Source organism: Chenopodium quinoa, unplaced genomic scaffold (genome assembly GCF_001683475.1).
Source record: "Chenopodium quinoa cultivar QQ74 unplaced genomic scaffold, ASM168347v1, whole genome shotgun sequence".
In the NCBI taxonomy this organism is placed as follows: Eukaryota; Viridiplantae; Streptophyta; class Magnoliopsida; order Caryophyllales; family Amaranthaceae; genus Chenopodium; species Chenopodium quinoa.
In genome coordinates this window covers 1,916,093-1,942,566 of record NW_018744092.1, presented here as the reverse complement: position 1 = coordinate 1,942,566, position 26,474 = coordinate 1,916,093, and the positions used below count along the sequence as shown (strand labels likewise).

The window sequence follows — 26,474 nt, the reverse complement described above, 5'->3', positions numbered from 1 at the left end:
TTGTCGCGGGCCGCGCCAACCTTCCGCGAGCACGCTGAACTATGGCGCTGACGCTCCACTCTGACACTCTAAATCATCCGAAATAAATAAAATGATCACAATTCTCTCATACACTCTAAATCATCTAACAATCCTCCCCCATTTAGAGTGTATACCTTTTAAAACATTCTCCACTTCTATTCACTTAGCCACATCTCATGCATCAATGTTAATGTCCCTTCGAATTGAATTAACACCTAGTACAACACAGTTAACGATGATCATATCCCATGATTTCCATATGGATTGAATCACATGGATATATCCAACCATTCGAAGGTGAAGTACACACAAGACAAATTGAACTAATCATCACTTGACACTTTTAAACAGGCGTGTGTCCGTATCTTTCATAAGTTCATCAAAGTCTATATGTCCATCTAGAATTTTTGAAGCGGCTAAACTTCGAACTTATATAGGTAGGTTCTCATATACTTAATAGTGCCCTTGTGATAAGAAACCTTCATTTAGAGCTTCTCAACTCTAAATCTTTGAGAATTTCAAATTAGACGCTACCTTTCACATCACAGGTACCATAGCAATAAATCAAATGATCACAATTCTCTCATAGACTCTAAATCATCTAACATTTTTTCGGGAAGAGTTGGGGCCCGAAATTGTCCAGGCCGGACAAGTTGCCTCTTTCTTCTCTCGCCCGCCATTCCCTCGTCTGAAGAATATTCAGGAACAGAATACGCTTCGGCTGGGTCTACTTGTTTCTCTTCTCCTTCGTCAGACTACAGCAGAAGGGAAGGGGGGGGGGGGCAAGGACCAGTATACGCATAAAAAAAAAAAAAAAACTTCAAGCCGAAGCTTAGTACTTAGACAATTTTCACAAGTTGAAGAGTTTAGGTAGAAAGAGCAAGGTAGCCGAAGTTCTATAATTAGACAACTTTCACAAGTTGAAAAAACATTAAAAACTCACCGAATTCACCAGTAGACGCTCATCTTCAAAATCCTCTTTGTTTCGAGGTTTTCTGAAGTGTCCTGCGGGAGAGTTACAGCACCGGGAATGCACGCCTGACTTCTGTACCTGCAAAACCACGAAACTCCGGTTGGGTGGAGTTCCGCCTCCGAAGGTCAAGTTAGTATGATTCCGGATGAGATTACGTGGGGAAAGTAAACGGGTATTTCTCTCGGATTCCGAGAGATTCCGCAATTAATATTGCTCGGGTTTGGTGTGTGTATTTATGAATCTCAATAAATGAAGATGATTCCTCTATTTATAGCAGATGAAAATCTGCTCCCCTATTGGGGGTACAATGCCACGTGGCATCCATTGATTGGATGCCCATGGTGCTATAGGGAGGTGACACGTGTCAGGCCCTCATTGGGCCACGTGTCTAGGGTAATTTTTACCCTAAACATTTGCCCCTCACAGGTGCTGACGTGGCTGTGCCACGCGGCGCCTGTGACACGTGTCAACAGGCAAGAGGGCGACAGTTCACCTCCTTCCCTCTATTTTTCAAATTTTAAACTAAGGGAGAAGAGAAGGTGACGGTTCACCTTCTGAGATTTTCAATAAATAGGGATCTCCCTCCTTACATTCCTCGCTTTGCCATTTTTGAGAGAAATTTCTTGAGAGAAAAAGAGAGAGCTCCTGACCTCGCCTGCTTGCTCGTGCAAACAGCCTTCAACCTCAATACATCCGGATACCGTTTGTGTTTCGTTGCCCGTCTCACCAAGGTATCCTCCCGACTTGTTTCTTTAGTTGGATGTTTGATTATGCTGCAGCCGGCCTTTGCCGTTTGGAGCTTCTTTAGGCAATTTTTATGATGAATTGCATCTATTTAGGATCTTAGCCGGTTTAAACCGTCTGAGGTATCTTCAAGCAATCTTATTGGTGAGTTGCACTCAATAGACCCTCAGCCGGTTTACACCATCTGGGGTATCTTCAAGCAATCTCATTGATGAGTTGTATTCAATAGACCCTCAGCTGGTTTACACCGTTTGGGGTATCTTCAAGAAATCTCATTGGTGAGTTGCATTCAATAGACCCTCAGCCGGTTTACACCGTCTGGGGTATCTTCAAGCAATCTCATTGGTGAGTTGCATTCAAAAGACCCTCAGCCGGTTTACACCGTCTGGGGTATCTTCGATAACTTTCTTTTGAACTGCTTCGCTGTTCCCTCAGCCGGTATCATACCGTCTGGGGTATGAGCAAGCAGTTCCCTTCTGAGCTGCATTTCTGGCACCCCAAGCGGCCTCATACCGTCTGGGGTATCTGTAAAAAGCCTATGGATTTATTGCTTTAACGGATACACAACCGGCCATCTGCCGCCTGTTGTACCGTTCAATTCTTTTTGTAAGCTGTCTGTTGAATGGACCTCAGCCGGTATATACCGTATGGGGGGTCTTTGGACAGCCTCTAACAAAATCTCTAGACTACTTGTTCTTTATATCTACCACAACCGGCTTTTTCCCGCCTGTGGTATCTTTGGGCAACATTGGTGATTAACTTTTCTTCCTTCTGCCAATTTGCAGTTTGCTCAAAGTGATACCGTCTGGGGTATCGTTGGCTAACAATCTTTCGTCTCATTTCTCCAAACTTTTCTTCAATTCCAAGGTAACGTCTCGATTCCTTGCCGTTTGGAGTTTCTTTATTTTTAAATCTTTTGGCTGTATATATTTTAGAATAATGACCTCACCCGTCACACACACCGCATACCACAATTTAGAGGCCAGCCGGTCTCCTGGTACGGCTGAGTCGGGTGCCGCCTCTGGGTACTGGGAGTCTCCTTGTTCATCTCCGAAACCGACCGTCTCTGTCTCTGTGCAAGACGCAATGGCTCGAACTAAAAAGACCGTCTTTGATCCAGAGTACAGAGAAGAAGACTCTAGCGAGTTGCCGCCTGACCCTAATCAGGCAGAGATGACAGGGGGGTCACCGCCTGGCACCCCCAGCACTCCCAGTGATGGGATTTTGGGTATGGATCAGGGAGGCGGTGAAGATACCGCCTCTCCCTCTAGGGTCGAGCTGGAAAACCCAGCAGAGAATGCAAGCAATGGCGAGACCGCCTCCTCATCCGGCTTAGAACAAAGCGGCAGTAGTAGCAGCCTCTTGACACCGGATGCTGACAGTGAGGCGGAGGAAAGGCCTACTTGGAACAATAAAGGCGACCCCTTCCTCATCGCCGTCTCAGCTAAGGATAGGGCCAGCATGGCCAGTAATTTAGCAGACTTTGTAAAGATCCGTTCTCTTGGAAAGGATTGGAGAATAATTGTGCCACTTGAGATGGGCACTATTGTTTGGGAGGACGAGAAGCCTAATGCAAATAGGTACTTCGGCTGCTATGAAGCGGCGTTTCTAGCTGGTCTCCGCTTCCCTCTTCACAATACAATCAAGGCCATTCTTCGAGGGTATGGCCTGGGAGTCTGGCAGTTAACCCCTAATTCTTGGGTTAACATTTTGGGACACATAGCCGCCTGCGAGACGCAGGAAATCAACCCCGGCTGGGAGGCCTTTGCTCACATGCATTATCTGAGCAGAAGCCCAGGCGGTTGGAGAACCTGGTACACATTGACTACCTATCCCTAGTACCTGATGACCCTAGATAAGCCGTCTAAGTGGTCGGACTAGAAGAACAGGTTCTACTTGGTCTCTGCTCCCACCCAGGAGGAAAACCGGGAGTATAGGATGTACAATCGGAAGCCGGACCTCCTGGGCCATAAATGCAAAAAGCCTCGTATCCCGGATGAGGACTACGAGCGAATAATTGAGTCTAAGTTCTTTGTACGGACTACAACTACTCTCTCCAATGGGGAGATAATAAGCGTACCCAGAAATTGGGTGCCAAAGCACGAATTTCTTCGTGACGAGGCGTTTTTATCTGTCTGTAAGCTTAGCACTCAGTTTGATAAACATAGGTCACATTAGCGATTGACCCTATTTTGTTTGTAATGATTCATTTCTTTACCATTCTTTTAACCGGATGGGTTCTTTTGTGCAGTGCGTGGCCTAGCTATGTTGCCTGCTGACAAGACGCCTACTAAGTCAGCCGCTGAAATCCACAAGGCTAATGCGGAGAAAAAGCATGCTGCCAAGGTGGCTAAAAAACAAGGTATCTTGCTTTTCCTTTCTTTTTCCTTCGACTTCCGTTTGACTTCTTTGCCACCTAACATTTTTGTTCGTTGTTTCAGGATGGGAGCAAGGTGCCCCGCTCCGTCACAAAATTAATAAGGCCTCGGCCTGGAGAGGAGCCGCCAACCCACAACAAGGCGAGGAAGACCTCCTCCTTGACGGTACCCAGCCTTCTGACGGTTGGGGGTAAGTTTGTCAAAAACCTCGGCCTGGGGTTCGATCTAACAGCCAGGCAAACGGATGTCCCCGAGAAGGAGACTGCGCCGCCTAGGACATCCGGCGCCTCTGTACCGACTGAGGGTAGCCGCGACCCTCTGCAAGCATCCCAAGGTACTACTGACCCCTTCAACCCTTCTTTGCTTGGCAAGCCTATGCGGGTCAAGTCGCACTCCCAGCTCCAGCCAGAAGACTCTTCTGGCAGCCGGCAGTCGATAGGAGGGAAGTATGTTGCCTTCTCACCATCTTTTTCTGGTGCTGATCTATGCCCTCGCTGGCTAGATCTTCAGCCATACGCTCGGACCATGCTGAAGGCGGTCCCAAAGGAGGAGAAGGAGGCGATCCCTGGGATCAACACCTTCAATCCGACCGGGTCATGGCCGGCTTGGCTGATGTATGCTCTTCAACTTTGATTTTTCATTATCTGTTCAAGTTATTTTAGCGTCTGACCCCTCTTAACACCGTTTGGGTTTTTGCAGTCAATGCTGCGCGTGGAGGGGCTCAAGAAAGCCTACGCTCGCAAGTGTGAGGAGGTAAGACGGGCTAAACGGGATGCGTCTGACGCTCATAACGTTGCCCAGTATTCCATGATTATGCATGAATTGAAAACTAAAAGCATAATCATGCAACAGGCTGATTCCATCAAGGCGCTCAATGAAGCCGGCACCAAGCTCCACAATCTCCAGGTGGAGAAGGAGAATGTCGAGGCGGAGGCAAAGAAGGCGTCAGATTCGGTTAAGCTTCTAGAGCTTGCCAAAAAGGAGAATACGACGCTCCTGCCTGACAACGTTCGCCTGAAGAAGAAGGCGGCCAAGGCCAACCAGAACTTCCAAACCACGCTGGAAGTTGAACAGGGCCGGCTCATTGAAGAAAATGAGCAAGACTGCGCCAACCGAATGCAATTGGCTTGGTCCCTGGTGCACCTGGATACGGAGTACGTCGTCTAGGAGCTTGCCTACAAATACGCAGATCTTGCCATTGATGCGCAGGAAACGAACCAGCCGGCTCCGGAGCCTTATGAGGAGTGGGTTAAAAAGCAGATCGACGCCATGCAGGCGGAGATCGACTCAGAGGGGGGAGAGAACCAGGATGAAAATCAAGAGATATTCCCCCCTGCTCCAGAAACCGCCTCCAAGGACCCGGCTGGGCCGCAACCTTAAGCTTTATGTCTTCTACTTTCTCTCCAGCCTGCGAGCCGTGTATTTCAATGTACCTGTCACCGGACAAGGGGTCCGGTTAACACTTGAACAAATTTGATGTTATTCATATATATATATATGCCAACTGAGTCGGTTTTCTGTGCAATACTTGTTCTTTTTTCTTCATTTTTTGCAACTTATTGAATTTCTGCTATTTTGCATACGTTGTTAATATTGCCAGATGTACTGGCTATGTCTGCCCCTGGACGGGTGGTTGTTTAGTGTTAACACTAAGCAAGTAGCCGCCCATAATTATCCGGGTCAATATATAACCGGCTGGCCCGGCTGAGTTCAGGCGGGTTAGGGTAAGACGCATGCTAGGACGCCGATTTCCGCCCAAACTAGTCAGGGCCGTCTGGGGTGCCTTTGGGTAAATGCCGGCTGACGGCAGAAGTCTACCTTACCGCTTGAACTGCCTTGGAGCAATGACGGTTGCCCCTTGAAATGTAATCTCCCCGGCTGGGGTACCTTGGGGTAACAACCAGTGAATATCTGTTGGAAGTTGATTAGTTTTGAAAGTCGACTAATGGGCGCGGTAGCCGGCTGGTGTGCTTTTTGCCAACAGCCGGCTGCCTAACAAGATTTAATTTTACCGTTTGTATTGCCTTGAGGTAATAACTGGTTCTATCTTGTTTGCAATAGATAAATCGTACGGCCATAAACTTAACCTAGCCGGTTAAGACCGTCCGAGTGTTGACGCTTAGAACAAAGTACCACCCGGAAGGGAGATGTTCTCTTCGACAAATTCACCCGGAAGGGCGTTGCCGGATGCCTGCTCATGGTTAGAGCAGGCGGTAAATATATTGGCTTTATGCCTTTTAACGGCTAAGTTAGGTACTTAGCATTTTGGTTTAAGTTTGGGCAAACGGATGCCCGATTGCGCATTTGCACAAGTAGGTTTTGAAAGATGCCCGGATGTGTTGTTCACATCGGGACTTAGAAGATGCCCGGTTGTGTTGTTCACATTGGAACTTTGGTACACAAAAAAGAAATTGAGGTAAAGTATTTCTCTCATTCATTTACTCTATTTACAAAAAATGATTACATCCCCCTAGAAGTAGTACTTTTTCAAGTTGTCTACGTTCCAGGTTCTGGCTAACTGCCTGCCGTCTGGTGTTTTCAGGCGGTAGGTGCCACCTTTAAATTCTTCACAAATCCGGTAGGGGCCTTCCCAGTTGGGGGTTAGCTTTCCGTGCTCGTTTGCCCTACCAGTTGCTTCAATTTTTCATAACACAAAGTCCCCAACTTTGAGGGGCCGTTTGTGTACTCTCTTGTTGTAAGCCCTCGTCATTCTCAGATGGTATATCTCATGACGCAAGGCGGCGTTGCCCCTGCGTTCTGGGAGTGAATCCAATGCTAGGCGCATGGCCTCCCAGTTAGCCTCTTCATCATAGAGCATGACTCGGAGTGTTGGCTCATAAAGTTCAATTGGCAAGACAACTTTTGTGCCGTATGTGATGAGAAACAGGGTTTCGCCGGTTGCACCTTTTTCAGTTGTTCTGATGGCCCAAAGGACGTGAGGTAACTCATCCGCCCAAAGGCCACCAGCTCTTTCAATCTTCTTGTTTATGCCGTCTGAGATGAGTTTGTTGAAGGCTTCAACTTGACCGTTTGCTTGGGATCGGCCAAGAGATGCAAAACAATGTGAGATCCCCTGATCTCCCAACCAATCCTTGAGAGCAGACGTTTCAAACTGAGGACCGTTGTCAAAAACCATAGACATAGGCACCCTAAACCGGGTAATGATGTTCCTCCAAATGAAGGAGATGACGTCCTTTGTCTTGATGCCTTTGACCGCCTCGGCCTCAACCCACTTAGTGAAGTAATCCACAGCCACAAGAATATATCTTCAGCCGCCTGTGGCAGGCGTATAAGGACCCAAGATGTCCATGCCCCATTTCGCAAATAAAACCGGGCTGTAGATAGCCGTCAGATCTGTTGCGGGACGGTGTATGAGCCGGCCAAACTTCTGACACTTGTCACACTTCTTCACTAAGTCCATGGCGTCTGCCTCAAGAGTAGGCCAAAAATAGCCTTGCCGCCTAGCTCTCTTTGCTAGAGTCCTGCCGCCTATATGCGAATCACAAAAGCCCGCATGCAGATCCTTTAGCACCTCTTTTCCCCTCTTTGGGGTAACGCATTTCAGCAACAGCTGGAGGTAACCCTTTCTGAAGAGTTCCCCCTTGTACATTTCAAAGCTTAGAGCTCGCTTTTTAAGTGCTGCCGCTTCTGATGAGGCATCCGGCAGGGTGCCGTCTACCAAATAATCCCGGATGAGGTCCATCCAGGTAGAGCTTCGGTCAAGGATCCCAATGTGATCATGCTCAATACTTCTTTTTTCCATGACTTCCTAGAAGACTGACCTAAGCGTATCACAAGAGGCGAATGAGGCTAGTTTGGACAAAGCATCCGCTTGATTGTTCTCTGATCGGGGCACTTGACTCAGATGGAATTCGTCAAATGTCCCCGCCTCATCTTTGACCGCCTGCAGGTATTTGATCATTGCCGGATGGGTGGCTTCATAGTCACCATTGAATTGGTTGACAATCAATTGAGAGTCCGAGCAGGCGTCAACTTTTCTTGCCTCTGCCTCCTTACACATGCGTATACCGGCTAGTAGGGTCTCATACTCAGCTTCATTGTTTGAAGCTTGAAATTTGAACCGTAGTGCATATTCGTATGTATCCCGTTCTAGAGATTTGCAAATTACGCCTGCACCACAACCGTTTACAGTAGAGCTTCCACCTACGAATAACTTCCAAACCTGATCGGTATTTTCCGGCCAAGCTGGCCTAGTCATTTCGACAATGAAGTCGGCAAACGCCTGACCTTTCACTGCCCGCCTAGGTTCAAAAGTTATCTCCAGGCTTTGGATTTCAACAGCCCACTTGATCATTCTGCCGGATGACTCTATGGTAGTCATTGGACGTTTGAGTGGTTGATCAGTGTAGACAGTAATCGGATGGGCCAAGAAGTATGGCTTCAGCCGCTTGACTGCCTTGTAGAGAGCCAGCCCAAAATTTTCAATCATTGGGTACCGGAGCTCAGCATTTCTGAGTATATGGCTGATGAAATACACCAGGAGCTGCTTGCCGTCTCTCTCAGCAAGGAGAACAACACTAAGGGAGTGATCTGAGACGGCTAGGTACATGTAGAGAACCTCCTTGGGTAGGGGGCTCACTAGCCTTGGCAAAGAGTGCAAGTGTTGCTTTAGCCTCTGAAATGCCGCCTCAGCCTCTTTTCCCCATTCAAATCTAGACCTCTTCCTGATTGCTTAGAAGAAGTAAAGGCACTTGTCACCTAACCGGCTGAGGAATCTTCCTAATGCCGCCAGGCAACCGGTTAGCTTCTGGGCCTCCTTGACGGTTCGGGGTGATTGCATGTCAATCACCGCCTGTACCTTTTCCGGATTGGCCTCTATGCCTCTTTGATCAATCAGAAATCCGAGAAACTTCCCAGACTCAGCACCAAAGACACACTTCTTGGGGTTAAGCATGACCTTGTGCCGCCTAAGTGTGGTGAAGGTTTCTCGGAGGTCAGCTAGGTTATCCGCCTGGAGCTTGGATTTGACTATCATGTCATCAATATACGCCTCTACATTCCTTCCGATTTGATTAGTGAAAACCGTGTTGATCATTCGTTGGAAGGTAGCAGGCGCATTCTTCAACCCAAACGGCATCACCGTGTAGCAGTACAGCCCCTGATCAGTGACAAAGGCCGTCTTCTCCTGATCCTTCTTCCATAGGGGAATTTGATGGAAGCCTGAGTAGGCGTCCATGAAGCTCATCAGGGCATGGCCGGCTGTAGAGTCAATCAAACTGTCAATCTTAGGAAGTGGGTAGCTATCCTTCGGACATGCCCTGTTCAGATCTGTGTAATCTACACACATCCGCCAGGTACCATTTGGTTTTTTGACGAGAACAACATTTGCTACCCAATCCGGGTAGTAACACTGCCAAATGAACCCAGCGTCCAGGAGTTTTTTGACCTCGGCGGCAGCCGCCTGAGACCTCTCCTCGCCATGATCCCTCTTCTTTTGCCTAACTAGCTTCATGTTGGGATCCACAGCTAGCTTGTGGACGGCTAGATCCGGGCTGACGCCTGGCATCTCCTCCACTTCAAAGGCAAAGAGGCCTTTGAACTCTCTCAGAAGTTGGAGCAAGTCTGCCCTCAACTTTTCAAAAGCGACCATCCCAACCTTGACTGTTCTGTCAGGACGGCTGTCGTCCAGGACGGCTGTCGTCCAGGACGACATCAATGCTCTCACCAGCCGACTGAGGTTGGGAGTCATCCGGTCTTTCCCCGGCTAGTGATTGCTATTTCATTTTTCTGGCGGGAGCCAGTTGGTCTGCCTTTCTCTTTGTACCGCCTGCCTTACAGGTAGGCCCGGCTTCTTTGTCAACGAGGTCAGTAGGTTCCTCGCTGGGGCTGGCTACATGGGCAGTCGGCTTGACGTCTGAGAGATAGCACTCTCTTGCCGCCTTTTGATCCCCGTTTAGGGAGCCTACTGACCCATTATCCCTCTCGAATTTTATCAGCATGAGAGAAGGGATGATTACAGCTTTGGACTCGTTGAGGGTCGGATGGCCCAATATGAGGTTGTAGGCAGTCAATTCCTCGACCACCAAAAACTTGACGACCATGTGCCGTCCTTCCCCTTTGCCTCCCAGCCGGATGGGTAGGTCAATCCTACCCACCGGATGCACTACCCCGCCCCCAAAGCCGACTAGGGGGTAAGGAGCCTTGTGCATAATGTTGGGCTTGTACTTGAGATTCGTCAAGCAGCGATAGCTTATTAGGTCAGACTAGCTTCCAGTATCGATTTAGATCCGGCCAACTCGTTGATTGGCGACTTTACATTCGATGACAATAGGGTCATCATGGGGCCGCCTGATCGTACCCCTGTCCTTCGCAGATATGAAGATCTCAAGGAAGGTGTCTTTCGACGCCTGGCCTTCATCCTCTGAGCTAGACAACTTTCTGATGTTGTCCTTGGCACCCTAGATGGAGGGACCCCCGTTAGCGAAGCCGCCTGCAATGATGTAAATTTGCTCCTCATTAGTGCCGAAGCTTATAACCGGCTTCTTCGACGGTTGTCCACCGGTTTTGGGATTACCCTTGGACTTCGTCAGATAGGACTTTAGAGCCCCCTTATCAGCCAGCGGTCCAATAGCCGCCTGAGGCTGTAGCAACCATTGGTGTCATGGCCAATGTCCTCATGGAATTGACAATACTTGCTCTTGTCCCGATTTTTGACAGAGCTCTTCAAAGGAGCCGGTTTCTCAATGGTCAACCGATCTTTTATCTCCAAGAGGTTGGAGGAGCAGTCGTTGTTGAACTCGTACCTAGGGACGTACGGTTCCAACTTCTTTTGCTTTTTCTGGGACGACTGACCTGGGCGGTCAGCTGCCCAGACTTCTTTTCTTTTCTTTTCTTCATTTTTGGCCGGCTGTGAGGGCCGGCTCTCTTTTTTGTCAGACCGCCTGAGTTCTGACGAGTGCTTGATGGCACAGAGTTCCGTCGCCTGTATGTAAGCTTCAGCCTCCATTAGTGCCTCTTGGAGGGTAGCAACCCTCTTGCGGACCAGATTAAACTTGAACGTTGACCCATCCTTCATACCCTTGAAGAAGTCTGTGTACGCAAATTCGTCAGACAGTCCTTGTATCTGAATTCTCATTAGATTGAACCGCCTGACATAGGACCGGAGTCCCTCCTTGTCTCCCTGCTGGATAGCCCCTGGGTTGAGGCTAGTCTTCTTCGCAGGGATATTCATGGAGAAGTTGGACGCGAACAGATATGCAAGCGTCTTGAAATTATTGATGCACCCAGCCGGCAGGTTGCCAAACCACCGCTGGGCTATGCCCTTCAGCGTTGCTGGGAAGCATCGACACCAAGCGGCATCATCCAACCCTTATAGGTACATGAGGTTGGTGTATGCCATCAGGTGATCTTCCGAGTTGGTGGTACCGTCGTAGGTACCTACCAACACGTTCTTAACCTTGGCCAGCTACGCCGCCTCGGTTATTTCCCGGGAGAAAGCCGAAGGCTGTTCCCCTAGGTTTAGCAGCTGGAGCTGCTAGTCCATGGGCTGGACTATATTTTTCGCCAGTCCTCCATAGGGGGACAGCTGCATATAGGGATCCGGGTCCATATGGTTGTTGGGGCACATATGGAGCCTGGTAGATCACATGAGGAGCAGTACGTACGGACGTGCCGTGTGACTGGCTCCCTGGGTTGGTTTCCGAATGCTTCATTGAAGTATTGCGGAAAATGTCCGGGTAGGTCGACGTAGAAGCCGACTGAGACATGCTCTGACTTCTCTTCTCCTAGATTAACAACCGGGCGTCAGAGAAGGTCTTCTTTGACCCATCCAGCTGTATGTGCCGGATGGCCTTTCGCTGCCCTGATTCAGGGAAACGAATTTTTGAGAGATCGATCAGGGGCCCATCCGCCCCCTTGGGCTTCGGGTGAGGAGTAGGCACCCAGTCTTTAATTGGCTTCTTCCCGGAAGCCTTCTTGGCCGACTGGCCCTTGCTGGAGCTAGCTGACTTGTTGATTATATCTTTAATTTCCCCTTTGAAACTAGTCATGAGATTCATGAGTTCGTCTCTGGTGACGGGGGCAGCTCCCTCCGCCGCCTGGGGTTGCCCAGGGTGCTTGCCGCCTGGGTTGCTGGGAAAAGCCTTGTCTTGGCCCCGTTCCTTCTTTTCTTTGGAAAGGGTGCGCCTAGAAAGGAATGACCCGTCTGGGGCCATATAGGTTTCGACATTGTAGTCGTCACCGCTTCCACTTTCATGGTCCGTATGGACCTCAGGGTCAGCCGTGGGCCGGCTTCCCTCTGCAGTTGGTACATTCCCAGATGTCATCTCAGTGGTACTCTCCCCACAGACGGTGCCAAATGTTTCGGGGTTTTCTGAGGTGTCCTGCGGGAGAGTTACAGCACCGGGAATGTACGCTTGACTTCTGTACCTGCAAAACCACGAAACTTCGGATGGGTGGAGTTCCGCCTCCGAAGGTCAAGTTAGTATGATTCCGGAAGGTCAAGTTAGTATGATTCCGGATGAGATTACGTGCGGAAAGTAAACGGGTATTTCTCTCGGATTCCGGGAGATTCCGCAATTAATATTGCTCGGGTTTGGTGTGTGTATTTATGAATCTCAATAAATGAAGATGATTGCTCTATTTATAGCAGATGAAGATCTGCTCCCCTATTGGGGGTACAATGCCACGTGGTATCCATTGATTGGATGCCCATGGTGCTATAGGGAGGTGACACGTATCAGGCCCTCATTGGGCCACGTGTCTACGGTAATTTTTACCCTAAACACTCTTCTTCTCCAGCTACTTCTTCACTCGGCCCAGCAGCTGAGGTAGAGGGCTCAGCTCCGTTCCGAGGAGTTGCAGCAGCAATATAAGCAGCAGCGGCTTCTTCAGCAAAGTGAAGAAAGAAGGGATCAATCTTTCTATACCAAGGCTTCTGCCTCTGGTACTCAAAAGCACTGACAACTTGAAGTTTCCTCTGATGCAGGGAAAGGGGCCGATCTTTAGACTCAGTGATCTTCGGCATATTGGTGATCGGATTCCTTTCCTGGCTAATCCCAAGCACTTCGTAGTCAATGCCTGAGTTCTCTTTGTACAGCTCTGGAAAGTCAAAAAGAACAAGAATTAGTTCGGTTGAAAGAGTTAGGCATCGTAAATCAGAGAACAATAAAGAATTAAAAAGCCTTCGGCCCCAGCCGAATCCCTTACCGCCTTGGTATCTTCGGCTGAGGCCGACAACAGCGAGAATCTTCTCCTGGAAGATGTAATGACAAGGCAACCAGGTACTCGGCACATTCGCCATCCGACCAGTAGCCCCGGGCATACGGTTTCGGCCAAATAACTCCATTGAGCGGTGATTAGCATCGGTGAACTCATTAGGGCCGATGCTAGACATTTTGGGATCTGGTTTCCTTAGATATCAGGGACCGCCGAAAAAGTTCGGATGATCTTCGTCCGAGGGTGCTCGAATCAAGATCCACTGCCCTGTCTAATCCTTATCCAAAGTATCGTTTAGGTAAGACGAAAGAAACCCTTTTTCATCCTCGATCTGCCACCACCCAGGGCCATGCCATTTGTTAGATTGGGTGTTCGGCATGAGCTTATGAATGCAGCGAAAACAGTGCACACTCGGCTCCAACCCGTAAAGTAAGCAGACCTAGAGATAGGTCATAATCCTTCGGATACTCACAGGAGTCAGCTGGGCCAAGGATATGTTGTATCCATTCAACAACTTTATGACGAAGGAATGGGCCGGAAACCGAAGCCCGTATAGTAACTGTCGAGTATAAATCCCGATATACCCAGGTGGGGGTCGGTGGATCCTATCATTGACACTAGGAATTCGGCACCAATAACCGTCCTCCTCCATGATGCCGTAATAGATCTCAAGTTGCTCAGCAAAATAGTATTTGGCGTTATTCTCAATCCACCATGAGTAGGGCGCAGCATTCATTATGCCCTCATTCTTTCTGACATTGGTCCACTCCCGTTCCTCGGGAGTCAACGGCCTTGATGCCGAAGTCTCTCTTCGGCTAGAGGTATTGGTTTCAGCTGAGTCTGCAGGGGGAATGCTAGTCAGGGGCACAACACTTAGCGCAGCACCCCTCGAGACAGCGGTTGGCCCAGCCCTAGCATTAGGGTTCTGGCCGCTGAGGAAAGGCATCATCGCCAAAGGACGATTCCGCCTCGGAATTAGTTGCGGCGCTTCCTCCTCTTCTTCCCCGGCGCTCGATTCAGACCTAACTGGTCCCTTTCCCTGGTCGCCGGCCATTTTTAATTGAACGGAACTTCGAAAAAGCAAAAAAAGATGGGAGTTCAAAAATCAAAGAAAGCTGAGGAAATTTCATAAAAAAAATTACCTCTACCAGGTGCGGAATTCGCCGATCTTTGAGATCGGAGCAATGAATTTCGCTTAAAAGCCTCGGATTATCGGGTATATGTGAGAAGCAGATTCAAGTGAAAAGGAAGATTTAGAGAAGAATTGGGTTGCTTGTGTGAAAATGAGTAAGGTGAGCAAGGATTATGGTGAGAGTGGTTTAAATATCTTCCGGAAGCAAGATTTTCGGAATTCACGCCACTAATAACCCCATTAATCCCACTTTACTCAATGAATGTTCGTGTTCTCCTCCAATTAATGACCCACTAATCTTCTCGACTTCCCCATTACTCCCAGATATCTCCAAGTTAACGGTTATTAGCATCAGAAACCTCTCAAACTTCTCCTAATTAAAGTTGTTATTATTTGCTTCCCTCCAATTTTGCAAGTCAAAACCCGATCCGGTACTCTTCCAAATCGGGTCTGGGGGGCAAGTTGTTTGGGTCCAATTAATCCTCGATTGAGCCTGGTCCACAAATGATATAATTCAAAGCCCAAAAGCAAGGTTCAACTCTCCAGCCCAATGCCAAGTCAGTCAACGGTCCGGTCAAAGTGGCAAGCTCACTTTACTCCAAGGGCCCAAGTCCTTTAATTGAGCAAAGGTATAAAAGCTAATATCCACCTCATTTCACATTCATTCACAATCAGCCTCAAGCACTAAAATCTCTTGCATAGCTCATTCTCTCTCTTTTATACATTGTACTGACTTTGGCATCGGAGGGGACTTCCTCGGCACAACCCCCGAGGCCAGTTTTACGTGTGTTTGCTGTGCAGGAAACCCTCGGCCCAGCTGTCACTTGGACCGAGACTAGTCTTCCCCCTCGAAAAGGGTCTGCTGAAGGCCCCATTATTTTCATCCGAAACAACTATGATAATTATTTTTGGAACCTAGACAACAAGACTCAAGTTTGAGCCTTGAAAATGATACACCATTTATTGATTTCGTAGCTTCTGAGTTATTAGATAAGTTATCCTTCAATTAATTTGTATTCATAACTAGTCTTAAATGGAGTACGAAGCAATTCATAGGTATGACTAAAATTGATTAGCAAGGTTTCACCTTAAACTTAAAAGAAAAACACTAGACATAATCATAATCTAATCAAATTGACCAAATTTGATTTGAATAATCATATAACAGTTAACACCACACTAGAGTTTACTTGTTTGATTGTAGACATTCTCAAGGTATTTGCCAATTAACTTTTGTAGGCAATAGGTTCATTCGATTAAATTTAAAGTTTATTTAAGGAATTTTAACCCACGACATCAACTTTGATCCTAACTGTAATACTTGTAGATTTTTTTTTTTTTTTTTTTTTTTTTGAAAATTGGCTTAAAATAATACCAATTATTAATGGTGTGTGCAAAATAATACAAATTCAATTATTTGCTATTAGCGGTACCACCTTTTGTACTATATGTGCAAAATAGTTCGTCAGTCACGGAAAAGTATCACAAGGTATATTTTGTCTATATTTTTTATTTTTATATTTTTGTTTTCTTTTCAAAATATATATTATGTTAACAATTTCCTTTACAATCCAAATTAATAATGCTGCACCCCTTTGTTATGTTTTTTTTTTTGAATTGTCAATATGTATTTAAATACTAGTATATATATTTTTTCTCAAAATACTTGTTGTAATTTCTACTACCACTCCATAGTAAATAGGGTGTTTAAATGCATTAATATTTTGATGTAATTAGTTTCAAATATTGTTTATAAAATCCAAAATTTTCCCCACATTATTTTGGTTTGTGAATGTGGGAAAATTTGAAAATTTTAAACTAATTATATCAACATAATGCATTTAAATACCCTATTTACTATTGTGTGATAGTAGAATTAATATAGGTATTTTGAAGAAAAAAACAATTAAAATACATATTGACAATTCAAAAAAAAAAAAAAACTTAAAAACTAACAAAGGGGTGGGGCATTATTAATTAGGATTGTAAAGGAAATTGTTAACATAATATGTATTTGAAAAGAAAACAAAAAATTAATAATAATAAAAAAAAAACAGTAATAAATATAGATGGAATGTCCTCGAAATACTTTTTTGACTGGTGTACTATTTTACACATATAGTACAAAAGGTGGTACCGCTAATAGCAAATAGTTGATTTCATATTATTTTGCACACACCGTTGATAGTTGGTATTATTTTAAGCCAATTTTCCTACCTATATATATATATGGACGACAAATCTTAAGTGTAACCCTTGTGCACATGTGTCTAGGGGTGAGAAAAATCGAGTACCCGGTCTAAAATCAAGGTCCCGTTCCCGGAACCGGTTGAAATCGGATCCATGATTTTGGAACCGGTCCCGGAAACAGTTGACATCGGATCCATGATTTTGGAACCGATCTCGAAACTGGTGGGAACCGGTTCCAAAATCAGGTACCCAATTTATTTCTTTTTTACAAATAATCGTCAAATTTTTTTTTTTGCCAAAGATCAGTTAATCTAATTCATTTAGAGATGAATAGGATTTTAATTACTCGAAGATGATAATGAGTATTTGAAGGAGCTGCTGCAAAAGATCAACTATCTCCATGAAGAGTTTTCTAATCTTTTCACATTACAATACTGTTATTTTCTTCAACTAAGTGACAATTTGGCCTTGTTTGACAATTGGCTGTTAGCTGCTGGCTGTTTAACTTGGCTTATTTGACTAACTGTTAGTATTGGTTGTTAGTAGTGGCTGTTTGACCATTTGTTGTAGGTAAATATGTTTGGTAAAATCAACGGTTGGTTGTTGGCTAGAACAATGCAAAATGACCTTAAAGGACATTATTATGTGTTCTTATTCATTTATTATCGGTATTATTAATTACTATTACAAATTACTAACTATTAATTATTAAATACTAATTATTAAGTACTAATTACTAATTGTTAATTACTAACTAATAATTAATAAGTACTAACAAATTATTATTAAGTAATAATCACTAATTAATAATAATTACTTATCATTAATTATTAATAATTAATCATTAATTGGTAATCATTAATTACTTTGTATTAATTATTAATCATTAACTATTAATTATTTATCATTAATCATTGACTATTAATTATTAACTATTAATTATTGAATATTAATTATTAAAAATTAAATATTAAATATTAAATATTAAATATTAGTTATTAATTATTAATTATTAACTATTATGCCTCAAATAAAAAAATTTATCAATTATTAAGGATAAAGAAGTAATTTGTTTAATGAAAAGCCAAAAAGTCAAAACCAAAAAGCTAGTCTTACTAGCTTTTTGTTTTTGGCAGAAGAGCCGACATTCAAGCTAGCTGAAAAACCATTTACCAAACATGTTTTTAGCTGTTTGACCAAAAGAATAAGCCAAAAGCCAATCAAAAAGCCATCCAAAAGCCATTTATCAAACATGGCCTTTTTTCAGACAAAATTTCTTCACGACTATAACAAATTTATAGATCCCCTCGTCGAAAAAGACTTTAAATCACAACGATATGAAAGAGAGTATGAAAAATGTACGATTTGCAACAACGATCGTAGCTCTGCTGAAAGAATGTTTTTATTTGATTTAATTGTCGTGCATTTATTAGATTTAAATCTTTTGCACATATCGTATGACTTGTCATGTTGTCAAAATTTAGTTTTCGCCTTAGTAAATGATTTATTTCAATAATATAAATTAGATTCTCTGAAATCGGAAGAGGAGCTCTAACCACATGAGATATGTTATATATCTTATGTTCGTTAATTGTAATTATGTTCTTTCATATGCCGTCTATTCTTCAAATGCATATTGCTTGTATCCAATATCCATGACCTAATATCCAAGAGAATACAACAATTAATACGGCCACATAAGTTCATAGATACAACCAACCACACAAGTAAATAGTCTAATAGCTGCATCTACGACAAACATGTATGAAATATTGAAATATGTTCCCACGAAACAACCAAAATTATTCTTGTTACCCAATTAAATTGCCAAAACACCTCAAAAAATTATCAAAACTAACACAACAAAAAGTCCAAATCAAACATTTGAGTTCGTTCCAAAACCAAAAACCTTCCTCAAAATTCGACAACAATGACCACAATTCAAGCCCTTAAACCTTGTTCCTCCATCTCCTACAACACTACTCTCAACAAACGTCGCAACCATCTCTAACAAAGTCACCTTCCTTAACACTAATAATTCCTACAACATCACCAAGAATGCCATTGTCATCGATCATCCTAGATCTTTCCCACCAAAACCCGTTCTCGTATCGTCCTCTAGGAGTTTACGAATGTCGGCCATATCGGCTTTGACGTTGGATGATCATAATTAAGGGATCGTATGGTTCATCGCCTTCGGTCATATTATAAAGGCCTAAACCTGAGTTGGATGTCAAGACTAGCAAACCTGTTCTTGAGGTTAGTGTTTCTTGGATTTTGAATTTGTTTCTTTGTTAGGGTTTGTGGCATTTAATAAACTATAAAGTGGTGTTAGTCATTATTCAAAGCTTCATTCAAGGGCAATGATGTAGACGGGTACGGTGTAAGTATTTATAAGAACCAAGTTTAATTTGAAATTAAACAAGAAAATCGAAGGAGAATTATAATGTACTCTTTGAAAGACTTGTATTAATAGTGAGGATGTAATCTATGGTACTCGGATTCGGGTACCCATGTTCAACAAGTACGTGTTTAAGTATCCTGTAAAATGAAAAAATTTGAAATTTTTTTTATGAAAAGTCCGATCCTCCGAGGATGTAGTTTTTAGACTACATTTCCCATTTTATGATTTTGAACTAAACTGAAGTATCCAAGTTGTCCAAGTGTCAAGGGTTCGACATGAGTACTTGAGGTAAAATGAAAAGTCCGACCCTCCGAGGATGTAGTTTTTAGACTACATTTCCCATTTTGGTGCAACAGACACGAGGAAAGCGAGGTGAGAATTGTAGTCTTGTGGATATCGAACTTGTAGAGTCGAAATCCCTATACTAGAGTAGTGGAGCATTCCAACTAAGCTAGCACTTGCCTCCCCTGTTTTGTAGTTGTATTATCAGAGTTACGCTTAATTAAGTGTGTTTGTATGATGAAGAAATATGTTTATATTAACATGGTGGTTTATACTGATACAATTGACTGATTGATGTGGGATTTGAAGACTTCAGTTGGGCATTTTATCACAACAACGGGGATAACATTGGTAAAGGCAATGTGGGTGGTGGCGGTAAGGGTGGTGGAGGGTCTGGTGATGAAGATGATTACTTTGAGGATTTTGACGATGATGAGGAGGGAGACGACGAAGGACTTTTCAGTCGCTGGATATCTCTGCCAGAGGTATGCAAACAACAGTATAGATAGTATATGTGTATTATAGGATTTGTTTACTCGTGAAACATGTTATACTCCGTGTAAATAAGGAACGAGCCAACAGCCAATAAGAAATTTCAGCTCTTTGATAGAGTTTTCGTTGATGCGGTATTGAGTGAATGGCAGAAGACATTACTTGAGTTACCTGCAGGAATACGTCAAGCATGTGAACTGGTACAAAAGCTAGATTTTACAGCATTTTTTATTTTATGATCAATCTTAGGTCATAAAATTGATTTTCATTGAATTCAGGGAGCAATAAGTTCAGCTCAATGATGAAATACCTAATGAATGAAGCGAGGCCATCCTTCACCAGAGCACTACATCAAGGGCTTCGTAAGGACATGTCAAGGGAATTCCTTGGGAGGTATAAACTAAAACTTAACATCTCTAATCGTTGTATTTGCAATCATAAGCTTGGCTTCTACTCATCTAGTGCCGTAATAGCAGATCAATGCTGTTATTAACTCACTTGAATTCTTAATACAGATTACATGACCATACTATACGATTTACTGCATGTCTTTCATACAATAAGTGTTAATGGAATGAACTGAGCATAATATATGACCTTAAATCCTCGATATGCTGCAACAGGATAATGGCAGACCCTTCGTTTTTGCATAAGCTTCTGTTTGAGCAGTTTGTCACTATTGCTTGTTCTGTTCGGTCAGAACTGAAAAACCGGAAGGGCAAGTATGAGCTTAATGTCTTACTACTTTTAGAAACAATAGTGATTGACTCTTCAATGAGTTCCATTTCCTCTGATGTAACAATCTCATTGTTTACATTGTCAATCATCAAACTGCCCAACCAAAGTTTTTGTTTTTGTTTGTAACAGAATGAAGGAGGAATGGGATTTAGCACTTATAAATGCCTCACAGTAGCAGCGTGCAATTTTGTAATTGTTTGGCCACTCACTCCTTGCTGCTCATATGTCAATACCTTCAGCTATGATCTACAGAATAGACTGCAGAAGCTCCCAAACAACATATTTGAAGCAAGTTATCGTTATAGAGAATTTGATCTGCAGAAAAGAGTTCTGTCTTTTTTATGCAAGGCTGTACAATTTAGCTTAGTGGGATTTACAGCAGGGGCACTTCAAAGCGCCTTGTTACATCTCCGTACTCAAGGAAAAGAGAGAAGGTTTTTTGCACTTCATCTTTGTCTTTTATTTGTTTCATACAGAATTTCTTATACGTGACTCATACAAAAGTAGGCTGTCTGTGCCAATACCACCTTCAAATACAAATGCACTCTGATATGGAGCTTTCCTCGGCCTCTACACAAATTGGAGGTATCAGATTATATGCGGGATGGATAAACTGCTATACAACCATTTCAATGTGATTGGAGTTTCCCTTTTTTTCACTGCAGCTTTCAGGTTTGTTTTACCAGCACTTCCTCCTCCCCTCTCCCTCCCATTAATATGAATTGATGAATTTTCAAGCATTTGTAATCTCTGTCCTTCCCCTTCTGGTTAACTGCATATCTATAATGTTTTATACAGTTTTAGTAAATTGAGTATATCAAAATACATGCTCATATAACAAGTTGAAGTTCCCCCTCTCCCCCACCCCCCCCCCCCTGAAGTGACTCTGTAAGAAGGCATAATTTACTTGAATTATTTCACAGGATTTTGAATTCACAGCTAGAGGACAGTGTGGCTTGATACAGAGAGCTTTGCATCAGTGCCTCCTAAGGCACAGAGCGACAACTCTCAGAAAAAAAGGAGAGTTATAAGGAGGAACAGTACTTGCAGTAAAGCTTAATAGTCCCTCTTCTTTCAGTAGCACCATTGTCACTCTTTTTTGTCATTGCAAGAAAGGATATGGGACCTGTTCCTAAGCTAGTCGAGAAGTTGAGCAGTTACTTGAATTGTACAAAGCCAAGATGAAGCGGCACTGTTGAGCTTATATGTAATTTCCACCATGTTCAGTGCTAAGCTGATGTCGCAATAGAAGGCTACATGTTTACCTGCCATTGCAGCACCATGCAAAGAACACACAAAGATGCAAACTTATAATACCAACCAGTTATGTGTCCAAGGAAGTTACTTAAGCAACATGGGATGAACTATGAAGTGGTGTAGGGCACTTGTTAAGACTCCAGGGTCCAGAGTCTAAATTTATGATCTTATAAGCTTTCCACCAATTTTTTTCAGAACAGAAATCTATATTCATATAGCAAGCACCAAATCCATCTGGTTTATTCTTGATGTGTAGACTAACCAGGAGAGATTTCATAGAAATTCTTATTAATTCTGCATTTTCTGCCCATATACAGCTACTATGGCATACATGTTTACAACAGGTTTTGTGGAGGAGCAGTCATTTATAGTGTGTGTGTGAGTTGGTGGGGGGGATTGTTATTCTGCAAGCTCCACACATCGGTAGATAAAGTTCCAAGAAAAAGTGTGGTAAGAATGATAATGCCCCAAACTTGGTTTAGGAAACATGATTTACCGGGGATAGATGTTGCTCTATCAGCATGAACTGAGGTTATTATGCAGACTACAGTATGCTGTGGCATAGTAGCCCTAATAAAGGTGATGAGCACATGAGAGAAGGCAATAGCTGAAAATGTATTCAAGATGATTTTTACTAAAAATAATAAATCTAAATACAATAGCCTCTCTCTACTTACCTGAATATTTGTTAGTGATAAAAGTATACAAGGCATTTTAAAATAAAAAAGCACCAAAAATGTAGGATGCAAAATCCAAATCTACCCAAAAAGAACACTCCGTATAAGAACACAATAGATACTCTTACAATGTCAAAGATGAGGATACTTGACTTAGACCATCGCGTCTAATGACTCTAATCGCAAAGCAGCACAGGCCTCAGAAGTAGGAATGAATAACTTGCAAGTCATTGATGATACATGGAGGCAAAGTCTAGACATAGTTGATGGTCTCTTGCATCTCCCCATCCTCCCCAACCTTTGAATCCAGCTTTATACCCCGCTTGATGGTCATAAAAAAACACGTCCCACTGAGGGCTAATGTTCACGACTCTGTCATCATTCTGTACTTCAATGTTTACAGAACCATCGTCTAAGCATGCATCTTTATCCCCTTGGCCTTGATGCAACCCACATTTCCCAAAGTGAACAGCACTACTTCTAGGTCCTCGTAATGTATATACAGGACTCCCAAATGAGGGATAAACCTGAGACCACATTGTTATGTCCCAATTGTACTCATCGAAAAAACAAAATTCTTCAGCCTTGTTGTGGATTTTCTTCCAGACTGTCCGATTAAAAGAGTACCCAACATTCCCCATTCTCTCTGCAACCAATGATGCAATACCTTCTCCTCTAGTTTTCACATCCCAGGGAGCCAAGTTAACAGCATAACAACTCAAACACTTCTTAGGTTTCAGCTTTATAAGAAGCTGGAGATTCCTATACGCATTGGGAAATATATAGTGATCTTCTTCAATGAAAAGTATATGACCTAAGTGATCCTTAGTCTCCTTCAATCCATCCCACACCGTGTTCATCATCCACCACCAATGATGTTTCAAAGAGACAATCTTCGGGGACCTATGGTTCCCATACTGATCAGGGTTTCCAGCACACTTCTTTTCAGTAGCATCGTCCTTATCCCTACAGTCTAAAGGCGAAACACCAGGGAAACTATCACGAAAGATATGAGGAGAATACGGCGCAAAAATCTGCTTAACTTGACAGAATTTAACACCTTCCACAATCTTATTCATATCTTCAAAAAACCCATCATGACTAACTATAAGTAGAGTCTCATTAATACCCTCTACACGCGATAAGCTCTCAACAACTACTTTGAGATACTGTGGTCTATTATGAACATACAAAACAATCACAACATGATCCTTAGGCAAACTTGGATACAAATCCAAATTCCGGGGAGGCAAATCGTTCCGTTCCACCAACGATTTCGACAATGCATTCTGTTTTGGCAAGTTAATGTCCCGGTGTTCTCGAACAGAACCCGGTTTCAGATTCTCATGTACACTCTCATCATACCCAATTGCAGAATCAGTTCTAATTAGTGAAACAAACAATAAAACCAATAATGTAGCAATGACTGAAATCAGCACAAATCGCCCAAAACTGCTAACTCTAACAGGAGGTTTTTTGTTTGGAATCATGGCGGCCGAAACAGACATTATATCCAGAATCAGCCAATTTTACAAGAACTACAATTAATCGTGAAAAAAACCAAGAGAAGAAATTGTAACCTCATTTGTTGTAATCTTCTGAAGTTGAATCCTCCAAAAAAAAACCCTTTACTTTGAAATTCAATGAACTCTTTCTACATCGGATAAAATCAGCAATTCCAAGTGAGAAATCAGCAACCCATAAACCCTAAATTCGATTTAATACTAGAAGAGGAATTAAATCGGAGAAATTGTGATGGGGTAAGAAGGTGAAAGATCTGAACTTGGAAGTTTAAAGGGTATAATTTGATGATTTTGAGATTTAAAGAGTTGAAAGGTTTGGCAGAAGATTGATGATGGACTATTCAGAAAGAGAAAATGACTGAGAGACGACTTTGAACTTTGAAGTAAAGACTTGCGGCAGAGGACTTTTCTTTGGCTGTTTTGGGTAAATGTTTGTAATGAAGAAAGGAAAATGACGTACTAACTCCGTTTTTTATTATGTGCAATAATAAGGTATTATCGTGTGGTTTAGGGTTATTACTGAGTCGGTCAAAAGTTACTTATTTCGGGGTTATTCAATCGGTTAGCGCGTTTTTGTTGGGGTTACTTATTCAATAGTTACTTATTTAGGGGCTACTCAGTCGGTCAAGGGTTACTTATTCTGAGGTTAGTTAATCGGTTAGCGTGTTTTCTGTATGAGAGTAACAACCCCTTACCGACCGAGTAACCCCTGACCGACCGATGAGTAACCCCTGAATAAGTAATCCCTGACCAACCGAGTAACCCCAAAATAAGTAACCCTCAATAAGTATCCCCGGCCACACTGTGTGGCCAACCACATATAAAAATTTGTGATTTGCGAGAAATAAAATATTTCTTTGTTACACATAATAAGAAAGTTTTAATTAAATAAATTCATTAATTACACTGATTTGCGTGTGATTTTGTCATGCAATCTTAAAGAAATATTAAATAAAGAAATATTGTGGCCCTAAGGGTTACATATAGCATTATCTATGAGGAAATATTGTTTTCATTATCAATATCTTTAATTGTTTACAATAAGTCTTGTGTAAGGCGGGTGTACGTTAATTTTATTGTAAGATGGTCAGTTTGAGGGCAATTTTAACTATTTTTATGGTAACTTTAACCCCTAAAGAGTAACTTTTAATTTGTCGTTGGTTTGAATTTTATTTTAATGTGTAATTTCTTATACATTCATGATTACATACTATAAAGTCTGATATGATTAATCTAATACATTATAATTTTTTTGTATGAAAAATTTATTATTAGAAAAATTTAACTTTTGTAGTATAAAGGGTAACTTTAAATACTTTTAAGATAACTTTAACCCGTCTTATAATAAATTAACATAAACCCGCATTTTTGGATAATTTGTGAATTGTTTATTATTAAAAAAAATTAAATTAAAATTGTACAAATAGACATTGTAAATGATGTGGATCAAAGGCATCAAAATCAAAGTTTTTTTAATTTTTCGAGTTGTCTGTTATCCATGAGATTGAATGATGTCAATCCAAAAGTTTCGCATGACTAAGGCCCTGTTCCGATTTACTGAAAACAAATAAACTGAAATGAACTGAACTGATTGGGCCTGAGCTGAACTGAAATATTTGACTATGGATTAGTACTGATATTAATCCACTAATAATTATGAAAAATAAAATGAAGTTCAAAATTAATCCACTAATAGTTTTTTTTTTTTTTTTTAGTTTTTTTATTTTCATGTTAACTAATGCCTGTGAAATTAATCTACTATAATAGTTTGGCTGTTAAAAAATGAAACAAAAACAAACCAAAAATAAAAAAAAATAAAAAAAAAGAAGAAGAAGAAGAAGAATATATCCAAAAATAAAAAAAAAATAAAAAAAAAAACGGAACAAAGACCCAAAACTACGCACTTCCATTATTATTATTATTGTTATTGTTATTGTTATTGTTATTGTTATTGTTATTATTGTTATTGTTATTATTGTTATTTTTGTTATTGTTATTGTTATTATTGTTATTGTTATTATTATTATTGTTATTGTTGTTATTGTTATTGTTGTTATTGTTATTGTTATTATTGTTATTGTTGTTATTCTTATTGTTGTTGTTATTATTATTATTATTATTATTATTATTATTATTATTGTAATATATACTAAAAAGTATGAAATTTGGCTTTAATTATCATTAGCAATATCATTAGACATAAAGATGAACATTAAAAAGATCGACTCAAAGGCATCCCTAAACTAAATTGTCACTAACAATATCATTAGCTAAATCATATAAAAACAAATAAATTAGAAAAAGAACTGAACTGAACTGAGTTGAACTGAACTGAACTAAAATGAGTGAACTGAATTGAACTGAAATTAAGCTGAATAGAACCGGCCCTAACATAATTAGAGAATTTGTTTTCCTGCGAGTAATTATTAGTTAGGATTTCCTACTTTAGATAAATTATTACCATTATTTTTTTATAAGATATAATT

General features: G+C 42.1%; 1 protein-coding gene across 1 annotated transcript; it reads right to left on the bottom strand.

Annotated features, from left to right (window-relative positions):
* Positions 1–22,392: 22,392 nt before the first annotated feature.
* Positions 22,393–24,414, bottom strand: LOC110691806 (alpha-1,6-mannosyl-glycoprotein 2-beta-N-acetylglucosaminyltransferase-like). The gene has a single exon (XM_021868764.1). The coding sequence runs from the start codon at positions 23,971–23,973 to the stop codon at positions 22,693–22,695; it is 1,281 nt and encodes a 426-aa protein (XP_021724456.1). The 5' UTR covers positions 23,974–24,414; the 3' UTR covers positions 22,393–22,692.
* Positions 24,415–26,474: the final 2,060 nt, after the last annotated feature.